The following is a 24,879-nucleotide window of genomic DNA, read 5'->3' as shown; positions in this document are numbered from 1 at the left end:
AAATCTACACTTAACCAATACAGGCCCCAAGTTAAGCAACATTCTCGTCTACACTCCATATCAGTTGGTGCCAGTGATGCACTATGGGACATATATGGGGCCCAGTACCGACCCACAGCAAGCAGCTCACTGTGGGCTAATGTGGGTCTAGGTCAGTGCCCCCACACAAACCCCAAACAGCCACCTTTGTTAGACAATCTTTTGTTTGTTTGTTTGTTTTTTACAGGACATCTGAGAACAAATACAGTAAAACATCACAGTACAGCTTTTCTTTTAATATATATATTAAATATTATTATAATATATTATATAATATACAATATTACTCAACAAATAAGGTCAATTAAACTTCTTCTGAATAGTACATGTCTAGTTTCAGGTTGTGTTGCTGTACAGTCCAGCAGGAAAGTCCACAGCAATGGAAACAAATCTTTTTCAGTTAAGAGCTATTCTGGTATAAAGAAATTTTAAATGCAACCTATCCTGTGATGTCTTGGCTTTTCACTTTGAATTTGACTGGGCATGTTTAACTAAAATGAATACTTTTTTTTGCTGACCTCACATTTGATTATCTGATAAAGCAATAATGTGAAAGAGAATAACTTTCTTTGAACTTTGGACTCACTGGTAAAACATATAAACTTTAATGTGTTCATAAAAAGCCCAAACCTGTTTACTCCTTTGGTTGCACAGCAAAGGCATCCACTAGCTTCACCATAAGTAAAGTTTCTGAGTTGAATAAAACCGACATAAGAAAAGAGATGGTGAGACACAGAGTGAGTCGTTCTGTTCGTTTAATGTGACAACATACAAAGAGATAAATGCCAAGAACTGAAATTTCTACAGTGGCATGTAAAATTAAGCTAATACACGTGCACACACACTCTGTCTCTATGTCAGACACACTTACTTCTTTCTCTGTCATTCACACATTTGGTATACATCCTAAATCCCTATGCACATCAATAGCCAGTGTTTTTTCACCAGTCTTCTGGAAGATGGAAGAAAACAAAACAAGCGCTCTCTGTTTACAAGTCTCTACTTTTCATCAGCAAGTTGATCATGAAACAAATGCTAATAGCTACAATCAGACCAGGCTAAAACAGACAAGGACAGTGTTTTGTTGTATGTTTACCAAGCTTAAAAGGTTCTCGACTAAAGACAATTACACAAATATTGTTATTTATCCAGAACTGTAAAGATGTGCCTCATCGAATGGTCGCCAACACATTTGCATTGCCCCTGAAGCTCAAACACATATCTGCTTCAGCCTACCATGTACTCGCTTTCTGTAAATTTGCAAATGTTGCACTGCAACTTTGAATCTCAGCAGCTCACCGTTTAACAGGGTTGAGCTCCCAAAGAGCAGTAAGCTTTTGATCTGGATTTATCTGTCAAGGCACTCATCCTCGTTACTGAGTGTGTATGGCAGGTCGGCAAAACATAAGAATATGAGACAAGGGCTACTTCCTCCTCACAAGCATTTATAAGAAAACACATAAGAATTAATATTTCAATTTTATGTTGAAGGTGTTCAATTTATATTTTAGTCCTTTCATTAAGTTATTCCTGTGTGTTTTAACCCAGGTCTGTTACAGTGGTGGTGCCTGAGGCCCCTCTACACCACAAACACAATCACTAAGGAGTGACTATACAAAATTAAATACAGTAGCGGTTATACCGAAATATCATACGATGATAATCTCTATTACTGCACCTTACCATTGGGTCAGGTCTCCTGTCTATCACTGGCAAAATGGAGGAACAAGTCATCAAGTCACACATTTCTGTATTTATGACCACTGATTTGAACCCGTCGCTGAAAACGGGAATGCTGAGACGTCTTTCAAACTGAAAAAGTTGAAGGTCAGTTCAAATGTTAGCAGTACCATGCCTTGTGTTATAAAATAGAGTTAGCTGCCAGCAGCAGGACATTTATCTCACAAATTGAGAAAAAAAAAGATAAATAATCATCTCCTCTCTTCTGAATTATTAATAAATCTCAAAATCCCATGAGCCTGGGATTTCTTGGAATTTACAAAATAATTATCTTGTAAATTTAGAGAAGGACAATACAATTGATCAAGTGAATGCATTACATCCTGTATCATAGATTTAAAGAATATTAGGCAGATGTTTTTTTCATGTAATACTCTTATAGCTATACATAGCTTTAAGGGTTTTCAATAATGAATTCAATATCAAAGTCATAGGTGAACACATTAGGAAACATTTTTAGCCTTTTTCCACGTGGTTCCTCGTGGATGTTTAGCTCCATCTTTGGGCCCATACCGTGTTGTATCTGTATGTACCTACAGCCAGCAGCTGTCCTCATGAACAAATATGATCTTCTCATGTGACCAAACAATCACTTAGATGCTGCTTTACAAGCTTTAAATTTAAACTTGCAGGTGTTTTTTACGTTTAGCCAGAACCACCTTTACTTTCATTCATCTCCTGGCAAAAAATCAATTCCCCCAAATATCCGAGAATTCCTACAACTACATTAGCTCTGTATTTTGAACCTTTCTACAGTACAATACCGAAACCAATGTTTTATTTCTGTACATCAAAAGTAAAAGTGACAATTAAACAGAAAGGAAGTGAATGAATTGTCTGGACTGTAATCTAAAGCAGGACCTTCTTTTCCAAGTTTGATGATTTTAAAGTGAAGAAGCTTCTCAAATATTCAAGTACAGAACAAACAGTTTTCCTCATCAAGAGCAAAATAAATATTTCTGTCCACTGTAAATATCACTGTAAAATAAATGGACTTCTTGCAGCAGCTTGAATCAAGAGGTGACTTCACAGCTCAACCTTTATTTTAAGGTGCCAAGGGACTCAGCCTGGTTCCTATTTTTAGGCAATAGTTACCTGACAGCTCCACTGCAAATATGTGACAATGGGGAATAGAGAAAATACCAGACAACCCTTGCGCCTCCTCCCTGTGCTTACAGCATCCAGACTCAAAAATGGAGGTTGCAGGGTTGGCAAAATAATTCAGTACAGAGGGGGAGAGGAAAACTAAACATTATTGCACAAGAGTATCGTCCAATCTAGAGTTCAAAATTAACATAGAGGGTAAAATATTTGGTCATCAGTTATCTTTTTACCCAGAAATCTTTCTGGATCCATGGCCCAAAAATACTGATTGGACCCAAATCTGGAGGGCAAAGAAAAATAAGTAAACCTTACATTATTATCACCCTGTTGGGACATAAAAAAAAGATTATCAGATCAGTTTGTCTGTAAAGGGGTAGTGCTTGATATAAAAAACCATCTTGGGTTTTGTTGAAATGTGTCCTAACACCTGTTAACTGTGCCATTTGATATTGGCTAATACTGACATTTTCTTCTCCCGTTTCAGCAGATGCATGTCTGGCTTGTTGGCCAGCAAAAACGTAACACTCCGGATGCAGTGCTGATCCCCGACACTTACTGTAGGCCACGACACGGCAGCACACAGTAATAAACCGATTCCTTGCAATCCAAACGGCTTCTTGTAATCACCAAACCATCTGACATCAGAGTTTGGACATACATGTGTTTCTGGCCTACTGGTGACAATTTGTCTACACTGATTTTATTTACAGATTGTAGAGAGAGTCACAGGGTCAGTAAACCTGATATGGAAATGATGATATTAAGAAAAGTAAGTTTTATTTTTGTTTTGAAAGCAAAAATTGCTTAGGGCCTGTCAAAAATCATCTTTTTGGTTAAAACACACATTTTGATAATGTTAACCATTTATTTCTTAGGTTGCCAGAGCAGCTAGGGATCTCACGTATTTTGAGATTTTATTTAAAAAATACGGACCAATGTCTTTAATCTATCATCTTCCAAAAGATGAAGTAAAAGACTTGATAAATAAAACTATGTGTTGTAGACAGGGCTAGGATTAAATGGTAAATGGCCTGTATTTGTATAGCGCTTTACTCGTCCCTAAGGACCCCAAAGCGCTTTACATATCCAGTCATCCACCCATGCACACACACATTCACACACTGGTGATGGCAGCTACATTGTAGCCACACCCACCCTGGGGCGCACTGACAGAGGCGCCCCGGGGTGATGAATACAAATTTCTTCAAATTGTTTAATTAGTTCGATATATTGTGCCGCGGTTGTTACTCAAAAAAGTAATGTATTAAACATCACTTGTTAATTTTGTTAAAAGTAATGCAGTATTTTACATAATTCCTCACCACAGAAAGTCATTTGTTACAGTACTTTCATTACTCCATAAAATGACCTGGAATGCATTGTCTCATGATTACCAGTCAACAACACAGTTCCACACACCAACACAAATCCCACTGGGTCAGCATGCACTCAGCTTCATCATCACTGTGGGATCTCGGCTAGCTTTGCAAAACATGTGCTAGCAGTATAAAGTTGTTTCTGCCATTTTACTGTTACACACTTGTCCTTTTGGGCCATAAAAATAAAGGAAATGTCTCCTGTAGACGGCGGACGCACCACCATTTTCCTCGCAAGAAGACAAAAAAATCATGTTTGTTTGATCTTTTTTCCTTTCTATCGGCCCACGATGCAAATGTAATATGTGAATGTGTGTGTGTGTATGAACATAATTAAATTCAAAACACATTCTAATTTTCTCAAACTGCTGCTGTGCATGACAACATGGCCACTGAAAGACTGGAGCTGTGTGTCTCATGTGTGTTGTAGACACTGCCATGAGCCAGATAAGAAGACTAAAGGATGCTCCATATGTCAATGCAAAGAAACGCAGCATGATAGGCAATCGAAATTTAGCCGAGCGCTGTCCCATCTCACACCTCCAATCATGGCTAATCAATGATGACAGCTGCATGTGCAAACCCTGTGGGTTGCCACAGTAACAGACAAGTGGGTTGATAACAGAATATTGAGCAAATGTCTTTAGTTTATTCCACCCTCCTTACCTTCTCCCACAAGACAAATCGATCTGTGTTATGAAAAGTTATGAGGCACAACTCTAGCATCTGCAGCATGTCTCACATCCTTGTGAAAGTTTAAGAGCTTCACAGAACTCTAAAAATAAAATAAAACTGCTCCTAAATAAGCACTTACGATGATGATGATGATCTTGAGGGTTTCTGATGGTTTCTTTACATATAAAGATATGCTGCCTATGCCTGTGTATGTGCATGCGCATCCATGTGTAACTGGCAAAAGTGTCAGTCTGACATCCTGCTTTTCCAAACAGAAAAGTTAATAGACATAATAGCAGTTCTTGCAATTCAGAATGGAGGTATTAACACTGGTAACCTGAGTCCTTTGTTACCGTAGTGTTGTCAGTTCTCCTTAGACTGTATCACGAGCCTTGGGAATAAACCTGTAAGCCCCCTACCTCATCTGTCCCAAGATGCACCATCTAACATGAGGCTTATCAGTCTGAATATCCATTAGAGTCAGCACTGACACTAGTGTTGATTGAGGCAAAAAACTTAAGCTCCAGACCACTAGGTTCACTGTCTGGATGCAAAACTTGTGATAATACAGTTACTGGCTGTCCGATGTGTCCCTTTAAAGTTCTTGGGAATCGAGCTGTTAATAGACACCCACTCCCTCCCCCTTTCCCAGAACATTAGAAATGTTATTCAGTCCCTATGTACCTCTCAGACTCTGAAGATGTGACCAGAGGGTTCCAGACATGAGGTAGCACTAGTAGTATTCCTCATAGTTCTTGGGATTGAGGCAGTAGAGGATTCCCCCACCGAAGGAAAAGATGGTGCCTCCCCAGGCCAGGCCGTAGCCCCAGTTAAATTCATGGTAGATCCTCAAGTTGATACTCTCGATGAACTTGACAGGGTAGAGGACCAAACTGCAGGCCTGGAGTACAACTGGATGCGATATACAGATTTTAGCAAAATTCTACGCATGCATGTAAAGCTGAAAATAAACTGGAATAAAAAAAAAAAGGTTTATGTCTCAAACTGCACAAATTGACAATTAAATGGATAAAAGTTATATTTAAAATCCCACAAAGAAATTGTTCAAGTGGATATAGCAATTCAATCTTTGTAGCAGACAGTTTTGAACAGAAAACATCGTCTTGTGGATCATTAACATCAGTTAGTAAGTCCTGCTATAAATGTAGCATATCCAATAAAGCCATGCAAAATTTTATCTTTACAATATAAAAATGATCTGAGTTACAGGTCTTTGATGTGCATTGGTGTTGGTTAAAATTTGACAGTATTTCAGTTTTCTTTTTATTTATTTACTTTATTATTATTTTAACGTCCCTCCCTGAGAGGTGGTGGAGGCTTTGTGTGTTTTCTGGGGCTTTTGCCCTTAGAGTCACCCAAGGCAAACTGATCATGGATGAGGGGCAGGACAAATAGTGATTGAGATGACCCCTATGAAAGAAAAAAAAAGTCAATGGAGCAGATTATCCTGCCTGGGATCAGGTTACTCCCTCCTGTGTTATGGCTGTTTTCTGTTGTCTTATGAAAACACTAATTGTACACATCCATGATGTTTCGAGTTGGGTATTTACCCATTAAATTTGACTCTCATCTGGAGAACTTTATGGCACCAGCTAATCTTACTCTTTATCTTTAAAAAATGTAATCCGATCCATTAAATATCATAAAAGCACCTCACAAAACTTGCGACATGGCGTAACCCAGCTCATAACCTTAGCACGTTGGGGCAGCATGCGTAACGTTATAGAGCAGCTGTGGCGTGCGAGACCTCTCGGCGGCCTGGCTGAGCATTTGGAGCCTCGCTACCAAACCGGCATTTCATCTCTGAGAAAGTTTACCCAAGTTCATCTCTGAATGTTTGTAAAGCATTCCCACGTTAAGCTTAACAACCGAACAACCGATTTTGAAACCTTCTCCACTGAATAATCAGAACACTGATCAAGTTGGAGTGGGTGTAAAATTGATTTATTTGCAGGTTTTTCCCCAAAACTTGAAAAAATAAACTGATTTAAAAAGCTCAAAATTGGTCATTCTAAATTTTCTTGTATTTAGTCGATATTTAGATTCAATTTTTTTTTTTATGTATGATTGAATCAAACAGTCCAGGCTGCATATTTCAAAAATATGCAAATACGAATACAAGTGGTATAAAATAAACAAGTCTTAAAGAGGTGTGAGTTGTGATCCATTATTCACTGAGAGTCCCTTTATAGTTCACCCAAAACATTCAGCCTCTGTATTGGCTCGTTTAAAACTGCTGTCCGCACCCCATCATGGAAACACCAGTACGAATAACAAGTAGCCACAGATGATTGATCTGTTTTCCAGGTTCTAAAATTATACATCATATAATGATTTTTGATGATTATTTAATTGAAGCATGGATGGTTTAAATTACCAAAACAGTTGTGTTCAAATCCATTGTGAAGAAATGGTAAAAATGCAGTCTTGCAAAAAAACTAATTTGCTTTTACATCTTACAAAAGTTACAAAAAAAGTATCAAAATTTGGTTTGATCAAGTATCATTCCTATCAACACATACTTTTAAAGGAATCCTTTGTTACTCACATTGAGGTATTTAAAAAATAAAAAAGCTAGCAATGTCAAATGTTAAAGCAAAATATCTTTGATTATCTTTGAGTACAGCACAAGGTCTAGTGGTACTAGAGGTGCTGCAGCTCATCACAGCACCCTCTGCCAAATACAACAAATAGATAAATCTGTTTAAACACTATTCCTGATGTTATTTGCCTACAAAATGTGTGATTTAGAATGTTGTGTTAAATAATCAAAAATACTATATCCCCCTTTGAAAGCGTCATGTAGAAGTGATGCATTTTGACTCTCACCAGCTAAATGTCCTCACAGACATTTTGAACACCTTGGACATCAGTGCCTCTCGTGACCTAAACTTCTCACCGCAAAGTTACACATGAAGTAATAGGAGCTGCACCCAGATGAAGGTAAAGCTGCCCCCACGAAGATTATCATTATAATTAATCAGTAATTTCAATGTCCTGCCTCTGTTGCAAAAGAGTACTTGTTCAACTTCAATTTTGGCTGTATATCAAGATGAACAGGTTTGTAGAGTTGTGCGACGAGACACAACGCTTCAACACACACATCCATAATGATGTCATATTCCAGTGATTTCATGAGCACTCATTTTTCATTAGTGCTTTGACTGCATTCATAATTATAACAAGTTGCACAGACTCTACAAATCTGTGAACCATCTCTGAACGAATAACACTTTAGTGCTCTCTCCCATTTCTCTGGTACCCACAGTAAGATCTTAAAAAAATGTCTGACAAGCAGCAAATCTAGCGTTGAAAAATCAAGCATTTCATGCCCCAAAATTGAAATTTTCCAATTATTCCTGGAGGTATGTATAGGTATGTACAATAGGTAGGTATATACATCAGTATTCTTGTGTATACTGACCTGCAGCAAAGAGCATGAAGGCAACAGGCGCATAGAACCGCCGTCTCGTGCCAATGCACACAGCAACCAGAGCAACCAAGAATGACATCAGCACCAGGGCTCCACCCCCTAGCAACAGTGCCAGCGTAGCAACCTGCCAGTCTGTAAGGGCAAGGTGGACAAGAAAAGGAGAGAGCGTAAGATGAAAGTAAGTAAAAGAACAGAAAATGCATTCACTGTGTGAGAGTAAAACTATGACCATGCTGTTTATATTGGGGAAAAAAACAATCACAAGTAAATAACTAATGTAAAACTAACACAAAAGCAGTGAGTTCAGTACACTGAGAAGGAGGTAAGCATAAGAGAAAATGGAACTACGACAAAGAGGAAAGGACTAGGAGATGAAAGAAAGGATACTGGGGAAGGACTTTTTATATTATTATACTAATATACAACTATTTTACTATGAAGGTGTCCAAGAATGAGACTAATAGAAAAGAATAACGGAGAGCCGGAAGAGAAGATGGAACTGGAAAACCGATACAGGAAGAAGGAAACAAAGCAGAAATTAGTATAACGTTACAAGGACAGGGGGCAAAATGAAAAGGGTTGCCAGCAGGATGGGAAAAGAGGATAGTGAAAGGAAAAGTGGAGGTGGAATGGGGAGGACCAGGAGATGAGTACAGTGCAAAGGATCTGGGGACCGAGAGGTGGTGAACAATATGAAGACAGAGAGTGCACTTAGTATGTCTAGGCCCACAAAAAGCCCGGACTAAAAAGCTTTGCTGGCAGGTTATCAAAAATCTTCCCATATTTATATGTTGTGGCTTGAACGACACTGAAATAATTCACACACATGCACACACCATATCACTATTATAAACAACACATTATCTTAAACTGATGATTATATTTCTTCCTACTCCACTTCAGACTTAATGATTGTCATTTCATTTAGATTCTGTTTATATTATTTCTTTTTCTTTTTTCCAGACACCGTGGGAGGCATATTTAACCTGGCCTCCATTAAAGCAGCACAAACTATGACTAAGTAAGTAAAACATCTGCAAAAGAAAGGTAAGCATTTTCATTTGGTTGTAAGTTAACCACACTAAGTAAACTACCAGTTTAAAAAAATACTTATGAAAATAAACAATGGGTCTGGTTGTAGCCAGTAACCTTTTGCAAAAATAATCTTGAAACATAGATTTTATAATGTTTTCAGTTTTTTACCAGCTTTAAAAATGGTTATTAGACTGGGGGTCTTCCCCAATAGAGCCAGATTTACTAAACAGGGCAAAAATAGCAAGGGAGTGCAATACCCAAAATAGTGCTATTAAGACTCAAGATATGCCTCATTATTTTCATAATGGGGTTCAAAGTCAACGTTGTCATCCGTCTGTGAAATTTCTGCAACAGAAGCCACAATATATTTAAAGGAACCTGACACAGAAAATGAAAGAGAAGTTTTGTTGGTGTTGCGTGACTTCTTTTGGTCGGATGTTCCAGGTCATCGGAGTTTGCAAAGAAAATCCAGAATTAGGTGTAATAAGTAATAACTGCAATAACTGCCACCATATCATTCTCTTCGCTTTATTTTACACGTTGAAAAAGGAACTACCAAAAATGTATATGCAATGTATATGGAAATAAAACATGAGAAAAAGGAGAAAGAGGGAGGAAAACAAAATAGAATGGGACAATGTGAAAACAGAAAAAGGCTGACGGATCTTGGTGACAACTGTAATTCAGTTTAAAGCAAAAAATAAATATAATATTTATTTTCAGCTTGCAGGATATACAGTGTCATTTTCTGAACACTTACTCGGAGAGCATGTAACACAAGTTTATTATTGCTGTACTGACAGGATTGTACCATCTACAACTGTAAAAGGTTGATTAAAGAAACGCACTTCCAACACCAAATCCAGTGAGTAAATACGGCTGATACAAGGTTATTTTTAATGTTTAAATATCATAGCTTTTATATACTTCAGATTTTTTTAATATAGTTCTTGATTAAACAGACTGATTTTAGCACACTTACAGTGCATAATTACATAAATTGTAAATGTACAAATTGTTTTCCATATGTACATAATTTAATGTCCTAAAAATTGGACTGGACAATTCTCACGTTTTTTGTTTTTATCATAAATAAGCCCAACCAATATTACATATTTATGTCTCTAAAAGAATGCAACAAACATAAAACCTAAAAAATAAAATGTGTTTTTAAATTTAAAAACAGAAAGCACATTTAATGAAATTAAGACTAGGCTATTGTTAGCAGTTTGTTAAAAAGTGGGAAAATGCACATATAGATATAGATATAAAGATATATGCATGTTATATGTGTGCCACTCTGAAAGCAACTTTGTACCTGTTAGCATTAATGGAGGTGGGATTTGAGTGCATTGGCATGGACCTAATTGGGCCAGTTCACTGGAGTGCATGGGGATATAACTTCACCCAGTATGCCAGATTACCAGTCCAGCCCTGAATACATTTTCCTGGTGGACCAAGGCACTTTTGGGTTAATGGGTCGCCTGCGCATCAGCTGTACAAGCACTGACAGCAGGCCATTCATTCATTTTCATTACTGGCACTGAATTGCCCAGTCAGATCTCTTAATTCAATTGGTCCCTCCCTTACCTTTGATGAGTGCTCATGCACTTTGTAAAAAACGTTTAGTGTGCAAGACGTGGCAAGAAGCTGGAGAGCTGAGAGAAAACAAGGTGCCTGCTACACCGTGAACAGTAGTACCAGCAACAACTAGTAACCATGCCTCATTGTCACAGTAGCCTGCTGCTGCTAGCACTAGGTGTGGAGAAGTGAAGAAAAGACGGAGGAAGATGAAATTTACATGGTAAGATAATAGTAAAAAAATGAGAATAACTGTTTACTTTGGCTATGAGCTTCTGCTAATACCTAAAGTGTAGTTCTTAATTATTGTCCCATACTGCAGTGCAAATAAAAAGTAACTGAACAACAACGGCACCGACATAATTAAAACCTGTTTCAATATCAATAGTCAAACAAATGAATATATGCATAATATGTGTACATGATAGCAATAACGGTGGGACGCTTGAACCATTTGCTCTTGTACGTCAGCATCCATCACCAGCAGACTGATGAGATGGTGAAGCCTGAGTAAAACATCTGAGAGCAGAGCTACACACATTAGGAAGGTTATCACGTGAAAATCTTCTCCAGGTCCAGAAAGGTTAGCAGCAACTATACAAAAGAGGGGATAAACTCAGACCATTTTCACAGGGAGATAAAGTGCCTTGTGAACCTTCGTGGTTACATGGCGAGGGGAGGATGTTGGCTATGAAGGGGTGGAGCCACACAAGTATTTCACCTCAGCCTCCTTAAAACATGGAGAGAGGTGGAATCCGTTCCTCTGGTGAGCTTAGCAAAGGATTAAGATGACCTGGGGACTGAAGTGTCAAATTCAACTATTTCATCCTTTCTTCTTTGTGATGACCATCTAGGGCCAGTAGGCTAGGCTGGATGGCTCTCCAATGTAAAGTCGGTTGATGGGGGTATGTGGTGGGGTGTGGTTGGCTCAGCTGAAGGGGAGGGGTGGTGCAACAAGATCAGGGGAGGCTGGCCAGCGCAGTTGCCACTGATTGTCGAATCATGCCTCTACTATTTCATCAGCGCGCTGGGAAAGAGAGGAGAGTTGCACGGGAGCAATTGCAGTGAGCTGGGCAGATGAGAGAAAGAGTGGCTGCAACAGCTAGAAATAAGCACTATAAAGATTCACAGTTAATCACTGCTATGACCATTGTGTGTGTTGTGCTGGGTCAAACAGTAGCCAGACGTGTTACACCCCTCTTCAACAACTTGGTGCTAAGATTTAAAAGGCATTTAGGAAGGACTCTTCTGGCCTGAACACCCTTCGGAGAAAACACAGGTAAGAAACACAATCAGTAAAAATTTTCACTCATTAGGGTATAAATTGTTTTTCCTGCCAATTAAGGATAAACATCACACAAACCTTCACAGACACATCACACAAATGTTAAAATAATATTTTCTGTTGGCTTAAACAAACTTACCATACTAATAAGGATTTCTGTTGCTAGATAGACCTTCACCAGTACCAGCTTTGAGACAGCCAACAAGGAAAAAACCCACGAGACAAATTATAGTTTTTGTAAAGGACCAAATATTCATGGTAATTTACATATTCACTGTTACATATTTACAAAAAAAGACAGTTGTTGGAATTAGCATATTCACTGCCTTCTTCTTGCTCTCATTTACACACACACACACACACACACACACACACACACACACACACACACACACACACACACACACACACACACACACACACACACACACACACACTTCTTAAAGGCAAACACACTGGTGGCTGCCAGTGCTACCCCTCAGCCTCCTAGTAGATGCACTGATGGTATAAATTTGAAAATCCTAGTTGAATTCCTACTGAAGTTATTGCATTCACAAGATTTTCAGAAAACTTGAACTCTGATCTTGATCTTAAGGTTGATCAAGGTCAGAGTTCAGGTCTCAGTTTCAACTGTGAAGTGAAGACTTTGAGCTGCAGGTTTGACAGGAAGAGTTGCTGCAAGAAAGCCATTGCTAAGATGTCAGAATAAGACAAAGAGGTTTGCCTGGGCCATGAAACACTCCCATTGCACTACTGAAGACTCGAAGAAGGTATTATGGACTGATAAATCAAAATTTGAAACCTTCAGTTCAGCACTCAGGATCTTTGTACGCTGTCAAGTAGGCGAAAGGATGGTTTCACAGTATGTGGTATCAACTGTCAAACATGGAGCAGTGGGATGGTCTGCACAGACTTTGACCAAGTGATGAAAACTGATGATCAAAAGGTTCACCCTGAAACAGCGCTTTTGTATTGATTAGGGACAGACACGACACTCACACAAAGGAAGAACACACACCGTTATTTGTGCCGAAAAGTTGCCGGAAAATTATTTTCCTGGTGGCTCATTACAACCCAGTGGCTGGTCACATGGGATATATAAAACTCTGAAATGAATAATGGCCCGAATTTATTGGCCAGGCATCCGGGTGGATGTGCACCAATCGTGCTCCAGAGTAGGAATTCTGATGCTGACTGACCAGGGCACATTGTTCATGTCTCACACACTAGAAGAATGGTATAAATTATTGGGCCTTAAATCTGTTTGTACCGGCGTCTACTGCCCTCAAACTGATGGGCTGGTTACACAGATATATCACCTCAACCTCCTAAGAGCATGGAGAGAAGGTGAAACCACTTCTATGGTGAGCTTGGTGAAGGAGAGAGATGAGTTGGGGACAGAGGTGCTAATTCCACCTCCTCCGCTTTCCTCCATTGCGATGACAATCTCACACAAGCCCAGAGAGTGGATGTTGCCACTTTTTAATAGCGTTTTGCGAATGTGTTTTCTCCTGGACAGCTGGGCAGAGCATATGCAGCGGGTCCCGGAGTCCCTGAGGCAGCCGGGGCTTATGGCCAACCCGAAGAAGTATGCGCTTGGACAGAGTGAGGTACAGAATCTGGGGTACCACGTGAAAGGCGGGCAGGTGCGCCCCCACGTGTAGAAGACAACAGGCATCACATCCTGCCTATGTCCTAAGGCCATAAAAGAGGTGAGGTTGTTTTTGGTTATTGCTGCAGTTTCATCCCAAACTTTGTACCTGTCCTGTGCACTGCCTGGATTGATTACAAGAAGGCCTATGACTCAATGCCCCACAGCTGGATACTGGAATGCCTAGAATTGTACAAGATCAACAGGACCCTGAGAGCCTTCATCAGGAACTCAATGGGGATGTGGCGTACAACACTAGAGGCCAACTCCAAGCCCATAGCACAAGTCACCATCAAGTGCGGGATCTACCAAGGAGATGCTCTGTCCCCACTGCTGTTCTGCATAGGCCTGAACCCCCTCAGTGAGATCATTAACAAGACTGGCTACGGATACCGACTACGGAACGGAGCAGTTGTCAGCCACCTCCTGTACATGGATGACATCAAGCTGTATGCCAAGAGTGAACGAGACATCGATTCACTGATCCACACTACCAGGCTATACAGCAATGACATCGGGATGTCATTCAGGCTGGAGAAGTGTAGTCGGATGATAACAAAGAGAGGGAAGGTAGTCAGAACTGAGGGGATCGAGCTACCAGAAGGCAACATTGCAGACATAGAGGACAGTTACAAGTACCTGGGGATCCCGCAGGCGAATGGGAACCATGAAGAGGCCGCTAGAAAAGCTGCAACCACCAAGTACCTGCAGAGGGTCAGGCAAGTCCTGAGGAGTCAGCTGAGCGGTAAGAACAAGATCCGGGCCATCAACACGTACGCCCTGCCCGTGATCAGGTACCCTGCTGGGGTAATAGGCTGGCCAAAGGAGGAGATAGAAGCCACTGACATAAAGACAAGAAAGCTCCTTACCATGCATGGAGGGTTTCACCCCAAGTCCAGCACCCTGAGGCTGTACGCTAAGCGGAAGGAAGGGGGCCGGGGACTGGTGAGTGTCAGCACCACAGTCCAGGATGAGACAATGAACATCCAAGAATACATTGGGAAGATGGCCCCAACTGACCGAGTGCTCAGTGAATACCTCCGGCAGCAGAAACCCAAGAAAGAGGAGGGAGACGAGGAACCATCATGGAAGGACAGGCCCCTGCACGGTATGTACCACCGGCAGATAGAGGAGGTGGCTGATATCCAGAAATCCTAATAGTGGCTGGACAAAGCTGGACTGAAAGACAGCACGGAGGCACTAATCATGGCAGCACAAGAACAAGCTCCGAGTACAAGATCCATAGAGGCTGGGGTCTATCACACCAGGCAAGACCCCAGGTGCAGGCTGTGTAAAGATGCCCCAGAGACAATCCAGCACATAACAGCAGGGTGCAAGATGCTAGCAGGCAAGGCATACATGGAACGCCATAACCAGATACAGACGGACAAAATGGTGGTGGCTAACCAACCGGACATAGTGGTGGTAGACAAACAGAAGAAGACGGCCGTAGTGATCGATGTAGCGGTTCCGAATGACAGCAATATCAGGAAGAAGGAACACGAGAAGCTGGAGAAATACCAAGGGCTCAGAGAAGAGCTCGAGAGGATGTGGAGGGTGAAGGTAACGGTGGTCCCCGTGGTAATCGGAGCACTAGGTGCGGTGACTCCCAAGCTAGGCGAGTGGCTCCAGCAGATCCCGGGAACAACATCGGAGATCTCTGTCCAGAAGAGCGCAGTCCTGGGAACAGCTAAGATACTGCGCAGGACCCTCAAGCTCCCAGGCCTCTGGTAGAGGACCCGAGCTTGAAGGATAAACCGCCCGCAGGGGCGTGCTGGGTGTGTGTATAAACTAGCTTGTTACACTCTTACTGCAAGCTAACAAGATAAAACTTTCAAATGTACAAATTATCGTACCATTTTTACACAAAACAAAAGATAATAATTATTTTATCGTCACTCATACTTACAGACATATGTTGTCCAAGGCATAAACATTTTAAGGTCTGTATCAGCTTAGAACAATAACATTTCTGCATCACTTTCTGCCATCTTTGAATTTTTCACGGTCTCATTTTTCCTTTCCCAAAGTAGTCAAACCTATATTACAAAGCAGCCACTAGAGGGAGCTCTAGGGCAGTTTACAACCGTAATAACCAGTTTACCTTATAAAAGGCAGAACAATATATATGAATGAGAGAGGGAGAGAGATTTTAGCCTTCAGCCGCTAGCATTCCTCCACCCCCCCATCTTTGTGTCATTTATGACACCACACAAAGCTCGAGTGTGTTTTCGGACCGTGCAAATGCCTTTTCCTAACATACTCCCAGTGTGTGTGTGTGTGTGTGTGTGTGTGTGTGTGTGTGTGCAGATGTGTTGACTATGGTAGTTGGGGTTTTAGGTGGTGGATTCACTGTCTGTCTGCCATAGAGCTGTATGCCACATCATTTCCCATTCTTCATTCAGCCACTACAAATAGAACAGGCGTCTCTGGGGGGCTCACTGAGAGCAGAGATGGAGCTGAAGAAGGAGAGTGGAAGGGGAAAGAGAGAAGGGTGTGAAGGAAATACTAGAGAAGTTTGACCCACGAGAAAACAGAACAGAGAAATTGAGATGGGAAGGGAAGAATGGTAAAACTACAAAGGGGTAATGATTAACATTAGAAATGTATTGCTAAATCCTTTAGGGAGGAAAGGACAGTAATGATGAAGCAAAGGAAAATATAACACAACAAAGAGCCAGACAGCATTTATACAAGGTTTTACGTCTTCACACTGACTTATTGTGAAACAAGACAAATCTGATTTCCAATTAAATCACTACAATTAAGTGACTATAGTAATCTAGGCTCAAGTTCTGCTATTTTGTATACATTAGGTATATAATTCAGTTCAATTCAATTTTATTTATATAGCGCCAAATCACAACAGCAGTCGCCTAAAGGCGCTTTATATTGGACATGTACAGAGAAAAACCCACCAATCATATGACCCCCTATGAGCAAGCACTTTGGTGACAGTGGGAAGGAAAAACTCCCTTTTAACAGGAAGAAACCTCCAGCAGAACCGCTGATTCTGATGTTTCGGTGTGTCTGCACTTTGTGTTTCTGTCCTTTTTGCGCCGATTCTGAAGCTGTTAGTTTTATCTCTCTCCAAACAATATTGACTGAACCAGCAGCAAAAGAAGATCCAAACTACGCTTCACATAGACATCGTCGTGAATTCCCTCTGACTTTTGCTGTTTTGCTTCCACCAGGATAAAATCACACTTCATGCAGAGCTCGGGGTCTCTCCCTCTCTCTCTCTGTACCTCAAGAACAGTTTCCCGTCTAAAAATCAGTTTTCTGCATTATTTGTTTGCTTATTATGAACAAGTCTTCTGTTGTTTACAGCGCTGTCGGCCGCTGTTTTTTTCCTTTTACTTACTTCTGAAAAGAAAGCCTCATTTCTACCATTCAATAGGCTGCTGAACAAATTTAAACTTTTTAAAATTACGCAAAACTGCAAAACACTTGGCTGTGTCTCTAATAAAGCCTCTGCAACTTTGCTCTGCTTCACTTCAGCAGCATCAGCTAATGTTCATATGTTGATTACGGTAATGGTTTTCTTTCGTTTTTGATCTACTGCAGAATATTTGTATAAAATCCCAGGCCAGGAAAATCTCCTTCACGTTTTTCTGTGTTTTATCCTCAGCTACACAAAGGCATTTGCTGTGTTGCTTACACCTTTGATAAAGTCTCGCAAATGTCAGCTTTCTTTTTATAGATATATAAAATATGGAAATGTACTGATATGTGATCAGAATTATAATATTTCTGACTGTCTGAGGCAAAATTTCCCCGATTCAAATCGAATCGAATTGAATTGTATTGTGGATCGAATTGATTCGGGACCTTGTGAATCGGAATCGAATCGATTCTAAAAATCAGTGGCGATACCCAGCCCTACTTAAAAGTAGAGATAGTGTCTGTCTCCCGAATCCCAATGAAGGGAAGCCAATACTGGAGAAATCTGCTCTCTCTTTCTAGTCCCTGTCAGGACTCTTGCTGCAGCATTTTGGATTAACTGAAGGCTTTTCAGTGAGTTTTTAGGACTTCCTGATAATAATGAATTGCAGTCGTCCAGCCTGGAAGTAATAAATGCATGAACTAGTTTTTCAGCGTCACTCTGAGACAGGATATTTCTAACTTTAGAGATGTTGCACAAATGGAAGAAAGAAATGTAAGAAAGTCTTACATATTTGTTAGATACCATATTTCTAAGATTTTCAGGGCCGAGTACAATAACCTCAGTTTTATATGAATTAAGAAGCAGAAAGTTAGCGGCCATCCAGGTCTTTATGTCTTTAAGACATTCCTGCAGTTTAACTAATTGGTGTGTGTTATCTGGGATTTATAGATGTATTTCTCCATAGCCTCTCGCTCAGGGAGGGAGAGGCTATAGAGACGACTGGTTGGCAATGGAGCGCCGGGGAGCAGGTCAATAGCACAGTCGTAAGGATGGTGCAGAGGGAGTGACTGTGCAAGGTCTTTGCGAAAACCCTCAGCAAGGTCATGATAAACCGAGGGAACGTTGGCTAAGTCGGAAGACGCTGGCGGCTCCGATGGAGAGGCCACCCAGCTGGAAGTGGAGGTAGTTTTTAGGCAAGTCATGTGGCACTCCTCCGCCCACCCAGTGATGCATCCCTTCTGCCAATTGATATGTGGGTTGTGTTGTTGAAGCCAGGGATGCCCCAAAACTAGCGGTGTTTGAGTGGCTCGGAAAACAAAAAACAAATCTCTGACAGTGTGCCAGGTTTTGGAAACGTGCGTAATGTCGGGAAGACACTGTCCTGACAAGGCGGCGACACGCAGGGCATGAGGTAAGGGGTCCAGATTCAGAAAGAGCTGCAGAGCTAATTCTGAGTCAATAAAGTTCATGACAACATGTGACCCAGTAGCAATCCTCAAAGCATCTGCCATTTTTAGACTTTGGTTTTTGACTTTTCAGAACGTGCTTCTGATGATGTCTTGATCACATGGGAAACTTTTCCAATTTGCAGTGAGCTTCCCCTACATTTTCCAGTTTCATGTGCTCTTGCACTCTCTCTCTCTCAGACAGTGAGGGAGTTCTGCTGAAGAGCTTACGACCATATTCCAGGTTGTGAAATTATCTTGAAGGGTCACTTAGTGCATTGCACTAAGACACAAGGGAATCCTGACCAAACTATGACAGAAGGGATATGCTTATAATTGCAACTGCAATTATTGATACAGCTAACTGTATCAACCCATGTGTCATAATTGTCAAACATCCATCAAATTTGAGAAAATTTCAATCTGGACCCAAATCAATGTTTGAATTAAAAGTATTTTATGTAAATAAAAGACATATCACCAGTTCTGAGCGCAGGCTAGGAGGCCAGCAGTGGAGACTGAGCTGTTTTTGGGGAGAATCTGGAGGCGGAGCAGAGGTCTCTCCAGAGGTCCCTCTTGTAACTGTTGATGGAGGCAGCGAAGACTTCCCGTAACATGAGAAAAGGGGGCCCACTTGGCTGGGAGGCAGCAAAAGGGAAGCAAAGGTGAAAACCAGCAGTGGAGACACAACCACAAGGTGGGCTTACTGACTGGGGAGGCTGGACAAATGCAAGCAGCACAGCCCACCTGGGAGCTTAGCTGGAGACAGGAGGGTCCCATCTCCTCTGCCAGTGTTGAGGAGATGGGATCCTTAAGTGGGTTTTGCTGGTGCTGGTGGACAGCATCGGCAGATTAGATGGGACTCCACAAGGAGCTTGAGAAGGGTACAACCAAAAGAAGGGAAGGCTGCGATGAAGGAGATGGAGCCCAATAGGAGATATGGTTGAATGTCAGTGATGCAGGTTGAGTTTCAGAGGAGAACAAGGAGGTTTATCCAGGTTACAGAACTGTGTGTGGGTGAGGTGGACCTACACATACATTGGCAGGTGATTTTGATGCTGTATCTGTTTTTCTTTTTGAGTAGATCAGGCAGATTTAATCATACTATTCAACTCAGCTAACTTTGTGAAATGTCGACATCCAACTCAGTGAGTATGCTGCAAATCTGCCCACTGTAGCTACATATTCAAGAACAAAGGAGGCGAAGAAAGCATTTTCCCAATGATGAGTTCAGATTTACTTCAATATGAAAAGAAATTAAAACGTGATTGTAAATGACGAGCAGAAAAGAGAAACTGCAAGGGAAAGCAAGAGCAACTGACACATAAAGGGTGTGATGTATATTTAAGATCAATATTTGTGGTGGAAAGATACTCATACGACACAGAACCTTCGCAATGGATATCTAATTAAGGAGAACTGGTTAGGTCTCTGAGAGTGAATAGGTGTGTGTGTGTGTGTGTGTGTGTGTGTGTGTGTGTGTGTGTGTGTGTGTGAAGAAAAGATGAGACACTCACACAAACATTAAGTGAATGTGTGTGTTCCCAGGTCCAGGGGGAGATGGAATGGAGATGCAACTACAGAGAAATCAGAGTGTGACATGAAATATTCAGCTGGGCTTCTGAGGAGAATGTCCAGAAATAGGTCATCTCAACATGGTAGCTTCTGATTGGCCCAAAACACACACACTGATTTAAACGCTGACATACAGATTTTTTGTCACACAAAGACAGACACACAATCCATCACACACACACACTCGTGATCTCATCCCACCCACAGAGAGAGCAGCGTAGACTTCTGGATTGGTTCCAGGTAGATGTATCTATGCGACAGAAGATTTTGAAGATTTTTTAATACCCCAGTAAGCTCCTGCTTTCACACTGGCTGTAAATACAGCCACTTTCAATTTAGTTAAAACAATGCGTGTGAACTGTTGTTGCCCTGGAAACAAATCCAACATTGATGATCAACCAATACTCTCTTGCCAAGAAGTGCAAGACCTCTCCTGGACCTGAGAACAAGGACGCGTTCCCAACAACTATAGAATGGGGATAAAAATTAAAAGAGCGAGATAGGATGAAGTCATTAGCTGTGAGCCAGCACTTCTCCCCTCCACTACACCTTCCTTTTTTGTATATTGTTGACAAATTAATTCATTTAGAACTGACAAGTGGCAACATCCATAAGTGCAGGTGACAGCTGTGGCACTTTCGAAATCACGCAAATTAATTGCCTAAAAAACAGACAAAGAAAACAAATGCTTACAGTAAAGAATAAAAAGCTAGTGGGTGTTTTGCAGTTTAATAGTATATTATTTTCAGATTATCAAAAATAGTTGTCGAGTAAGTTTCAGATCATTAATCTTTATTGTTTTAAGTCTAATGTAATTTTATACAGCTCCCTGACTTGTTGGTTCCAGCTATCGTGTGTGCTGAACAACATCTTAGTTATCACGTTTAAGCTATCGCATTGTGAAGTGAGCTCTAACCGTACATAAGACATCCACTTTACCCTCACAATAATTCATCTGGAGATCTCAGAAGAGACAGAGACTGGCGAGCTGTGTCAGGGGGACGCTCTCTTATGGCAGTGGGCAGTCAGAGTACGAGCCAGGATGATAACTTTCTCTGGCTATTAGAGTCGACAGGATCTGGGTATTCTCCACCACAACTCCTTTATTATGATCAGCTTCAGCATCAGTTTTCGCTGTTATTACGAACAGCTCTTTGTTACACAAAGCTCCTGTTAGTGCACATTAGAAAAGATAACCACGCTCTAACATCTTACCTGAAACAGGTGATTTTATTTATTTATTTTTTCATAAACCCAAACAACATCGATACCCCCTTCCATTCATTACCTGAGTCCAGCGTGCTGCTGCACTGCCAGTTCTCGCTACTCGCTGGCTTCCAGCAGGACTCCCACAAGGACAGGTAGTACTGGTCGTCGGCAGTCACCCAAGCCGGGCTCATCACGGCTCCTATGTCCAAGCAAAGCGCCAAGAAGACGCACACCAGCCCGACAAGCTTCAGCGGTGTCAGTGGGGAGCTTCGCGCTGACCCCTCCGTCTCGGGTACAGCAGACGCCATGGCGGGACTGGAGAGGCGAAGAGGGCTCGAAACAAGGGGAGGGTGTGTGTGGGTGTCCTATGAATGTTTTGATGTATCCGTCCCTCACGCTGTTTGGAGGTCGAATGCGAAAGTCGGTCGGGCAAGTCCCAGCAGTGTTGTTACTGCAGCCAGACGCTGCGCCTGTGGGAACAGCCGCCGCCGAGTGCCGGTTCTGACAAAACGTCCTACTTTGGCAAAACGTCCTACTGTAAGTAGTTTATGCACATTTCTGCTGTCACAGGGTCATTCCAGCACAAATATAAGTAGGTATGACGGTTTGCCACTTAACTTTGCCCATCAGAGTATGCTTGTAGCTCGTAATTATAAAGCCAGGACGGTTTGCCACTTCATTTTAGCCGTTAAAGTATGCTTGTAGGTCACATTCACAAAGGTAGCATGGTATGTGTGTAGCTGTTATTAACAAAAGTAAGATGATTGCCACTGAATTCTAGCTGTAAAATTATGCTTCTAGCTCATATTCACAGAGGTAGGATGCTTCGCCACTGAATTTCCTGTTGTGCGCATGCGTAGAAACAACGGGTAGGATGGTTTGTCAGGTAGGATGGATTCCCAGAACACCGGCGATCTCTATCGCTTATAGCGCTGACGTCAAGGCTTGGGGGAATCAGCAGGTGATACGGGTCCTAGAGAGAGAGAGACCTCTATTAATTACGGTATAGACATGCTGTGTGAACGAGGAGCCTGGTTAGGCTCAAGAAATCTTACACTAAATCTTTAGATATAAAAAAAAAATCACAAAAAACACAGGTTAGCCAGTTTCAGCTGTCAAATGCCCAGTAAACAAGCTGATAATTGTTGACGTTTCATTGGTTGACAGTCATTTTATTTGACCCAACTTAATTTGGCCACTCGGGGGCAGCAGATACAAAAACAACCCTGACATATAATCACCTGGTCAGTATGTTCACCCTCTGTTCAGTTTTCAACCTTTATTTAAATAAAACAAACATTCAGACTGCATTTATAAAACAATTTCATTACAATGACTTGTTTTAAAAATACAGTCTACAGCAACATAAACACACGCACACACACAAAACAGGTTATTTGACAGTCCATCTTGATAACTAGTTAGATTTACTAAAATATACTCTTGTCTGTTTAGTTACTTCAGTAAACAGCTTTTGTTTTAAGCTTGTTCTTTTTTTAGCTAAAGTCAGCATCACGTTTTATGACACAATTTATGGATGTATGGATGGACACAATACTCTAAACTAGTATTTACTGATAAAACCAAAGCTCAGCCATCTCATCATAAATATATGAATAAATATTGTAAATATTGCCACATTTTGCCAAACCTGAGACTTGAATACAATCATCTACAGACTACTATGCAATGTCATAGTGGCCATTTTTAATACAGTCTATGACTAAGGCTCAGGTCTGGCTCTGACACCGGAAATTAACGAGTTATAAAGACCTAAAGATCAGTTGGCTCAGGTTACATCTCTGTCATTTATCTACTTCAAGTTTACATTAGTAAACTGAACTATGCAACATCACCAATTTTGTACTAATTCTATTTACTGATATGATTTTAATGATTTGTGAAACCGCTTTTCATTTTGCTCCTTAATTCAAAAGTGAAATAAAGTCAGACAAGAGTAGTGTAATTTTGAAAAAGGCAAAATAAAGACAATCCCTATGGACTGGGCAAAAACAACCACTGGAAACAACATCTGTTATCTGATCTCATTAACTCTTTATTCCCACATGGCCTCAGAGAAATTAAATTTTGGTATTGGTTATTACATTATGGACTTCGTTTACAGTGGAAGAAAAAGTAAAGAGCAGAAGGGAAAGGGTGAACAAATTGCTCAGTAGTGAGCAGGAGAATGTGGGAGGCACATCAAGGAATATTATTGTTTCTTTTGCATACTAATGAGCCAGAAAAACATGAGGAGGGAGGGCAAGAAAGCAGAGGTGAGCAGGTTCATGAAGGCAGACCCACCCATATGTTTATTTAACTGGAAAGAAAGGAGGGACAGAGACATGGATGGAAGGGAAGAATGGCCTTACTTACTCTTCATCAGGATAATAATGAGGCATAATGAAGGAAGAGACAGAAGAAGGCTGGGTAGCAAAGCACAGAAGAGAAAAGAGGGAGGCCACCAGACAGAGGTGAAAGAGAAGGAGGGATGCAAAGGCTAGAGGAATGACACACATTTTTTCCGACACTGACACACCTTACTTAATGACTGCGCTTACTGTTGAACCTGGAACCCATCCTAGCTACCATAGGGTGAGAGGCGAGGCCCACATCTCACCCAATGGTGAGAATGAAACAGGTTTTGTTACACTCACAAATGAGGACTCATACAGGCAATAATATGCAATCCTAGCCAACGAGATAGAGCGGGCCACCTACTAATTGGAAGGTTGGTGTTTCGATCCCTGTTCTAGTCTGCCTGCCAAATATGTTTGTGCAAGATACTAAGTTGCTTTCTGTATCCATCAGAGTATAAATGTGAACGTTAGACAGAAAGCACTTCAGCATAGAAAAAAGTGCTTCTTTGAACGGGTGAATGAGACATGTTGTTTAAAGCAGTTTGAGTGCTTAGATAGAGTAGGGAGGTGCTACGTTAGAACGAGACCATATCACAGTGTAATTCATATTTAAAATAAGTGAAAATGTCATCAGAAAAAAAATACATTGACCTCAAAGCCTGGAGTATGAATGTGTGTGAATGTTAGATGAATGATAAAAAGCACTTACCTGGAAAGAGCAAAGAAAAAAGCGCTTGAGCCAAAGTGCGATCGTGGCTCAAGAGTTGGCAGTTCGTCTTGTAATCGGAAGGTTGCCGGTTCGAGCCCCGGCTTGGACAGTCTTAGTTGTTGTCTCCTTGGGCGAGACACTTCACCTGTTGCCTACTGGTGGTGGTCAGAGGGCCCGGTGGCGCCAGTGTCCGGCAGCCTCGCCTCTGTCAGTGCGCCCCAGGGTGGCTGTGGCTACAATGTAGCTGCCATCA

At 41.2% G+C, this 24,879-nt stretch overlaps 1 protein-coding gene across 1 annotated transcript; it reads right to left on the bottom strand.

The window, feature by feature from the left end:
* Positions 1-777: 777 nt before the first annotated feature.
* LOC113016380 (transmembrane protein 47-like) lies at positions 778-22,941 on the bottom strand. Its single transcript, XM_026159179.2, has 3 exons — positions 21,637-22,941; positions 8,380-8,520; positions 778-5,846 (listed from the first exon to the last, which is right to left on the bottom strand). Exons 1-3 carry the CDS (start codon positions 21,863-21,865, stop codon positions 5,668-5,670), a joined length of 549 nt encoding a protein of 182 aa, XP_026014964.1. The 5' UTR covers positions 21,866-22,941; the 3' UTR covers positions 778-5,667.
* Positions 22,942-24,879: the final 1,938 nt, after the last annotated feature.

Source organism: Astatotilapia calliptera, chromosome 23 (assembly GCF_964374335.1).
Source record: "Astatotilapia calliptera chromosome 23, fAstCal68.1, whole genome shotgun sequence".
In the NCBI taxonomy this organism is placed as follows: domain Eukaryota; kingdom Metazoa; phylum Chordata; class Actinopteri; order Cichliformes; family Cichlidae; genus Astatotilapia; species Astatotilapia calliptera.
This window is presented reverse-complemented; position numbering and strand designations above follow the sequence as displayed.

Bases quoted from the DNA above. Each gene is read 5' to 3' on its own strand.
- LOC113016380 (XM_026159179.2), bottom strand. From the start codon at position 21,865: ATGGCGTCTGCTGTACCCGAGACGGAGGGGTCAGCGCGAAGCTCCCCA. The intron at 8,521-21,636 runs GTAATGAATGGA...TTGCCCTTACAG, and splicing joins CAGCAGCACGCTGGACTCAG to ACTGGCAGGTTGCTACGCTG. The intron at 5,847-8,379 runs GTCAGTATACAC...TATCGCATCCAG, and splicing joins CTTCATGCTCTTTGCTGCAG to TTGTACTCCAGGCCTGCAGT.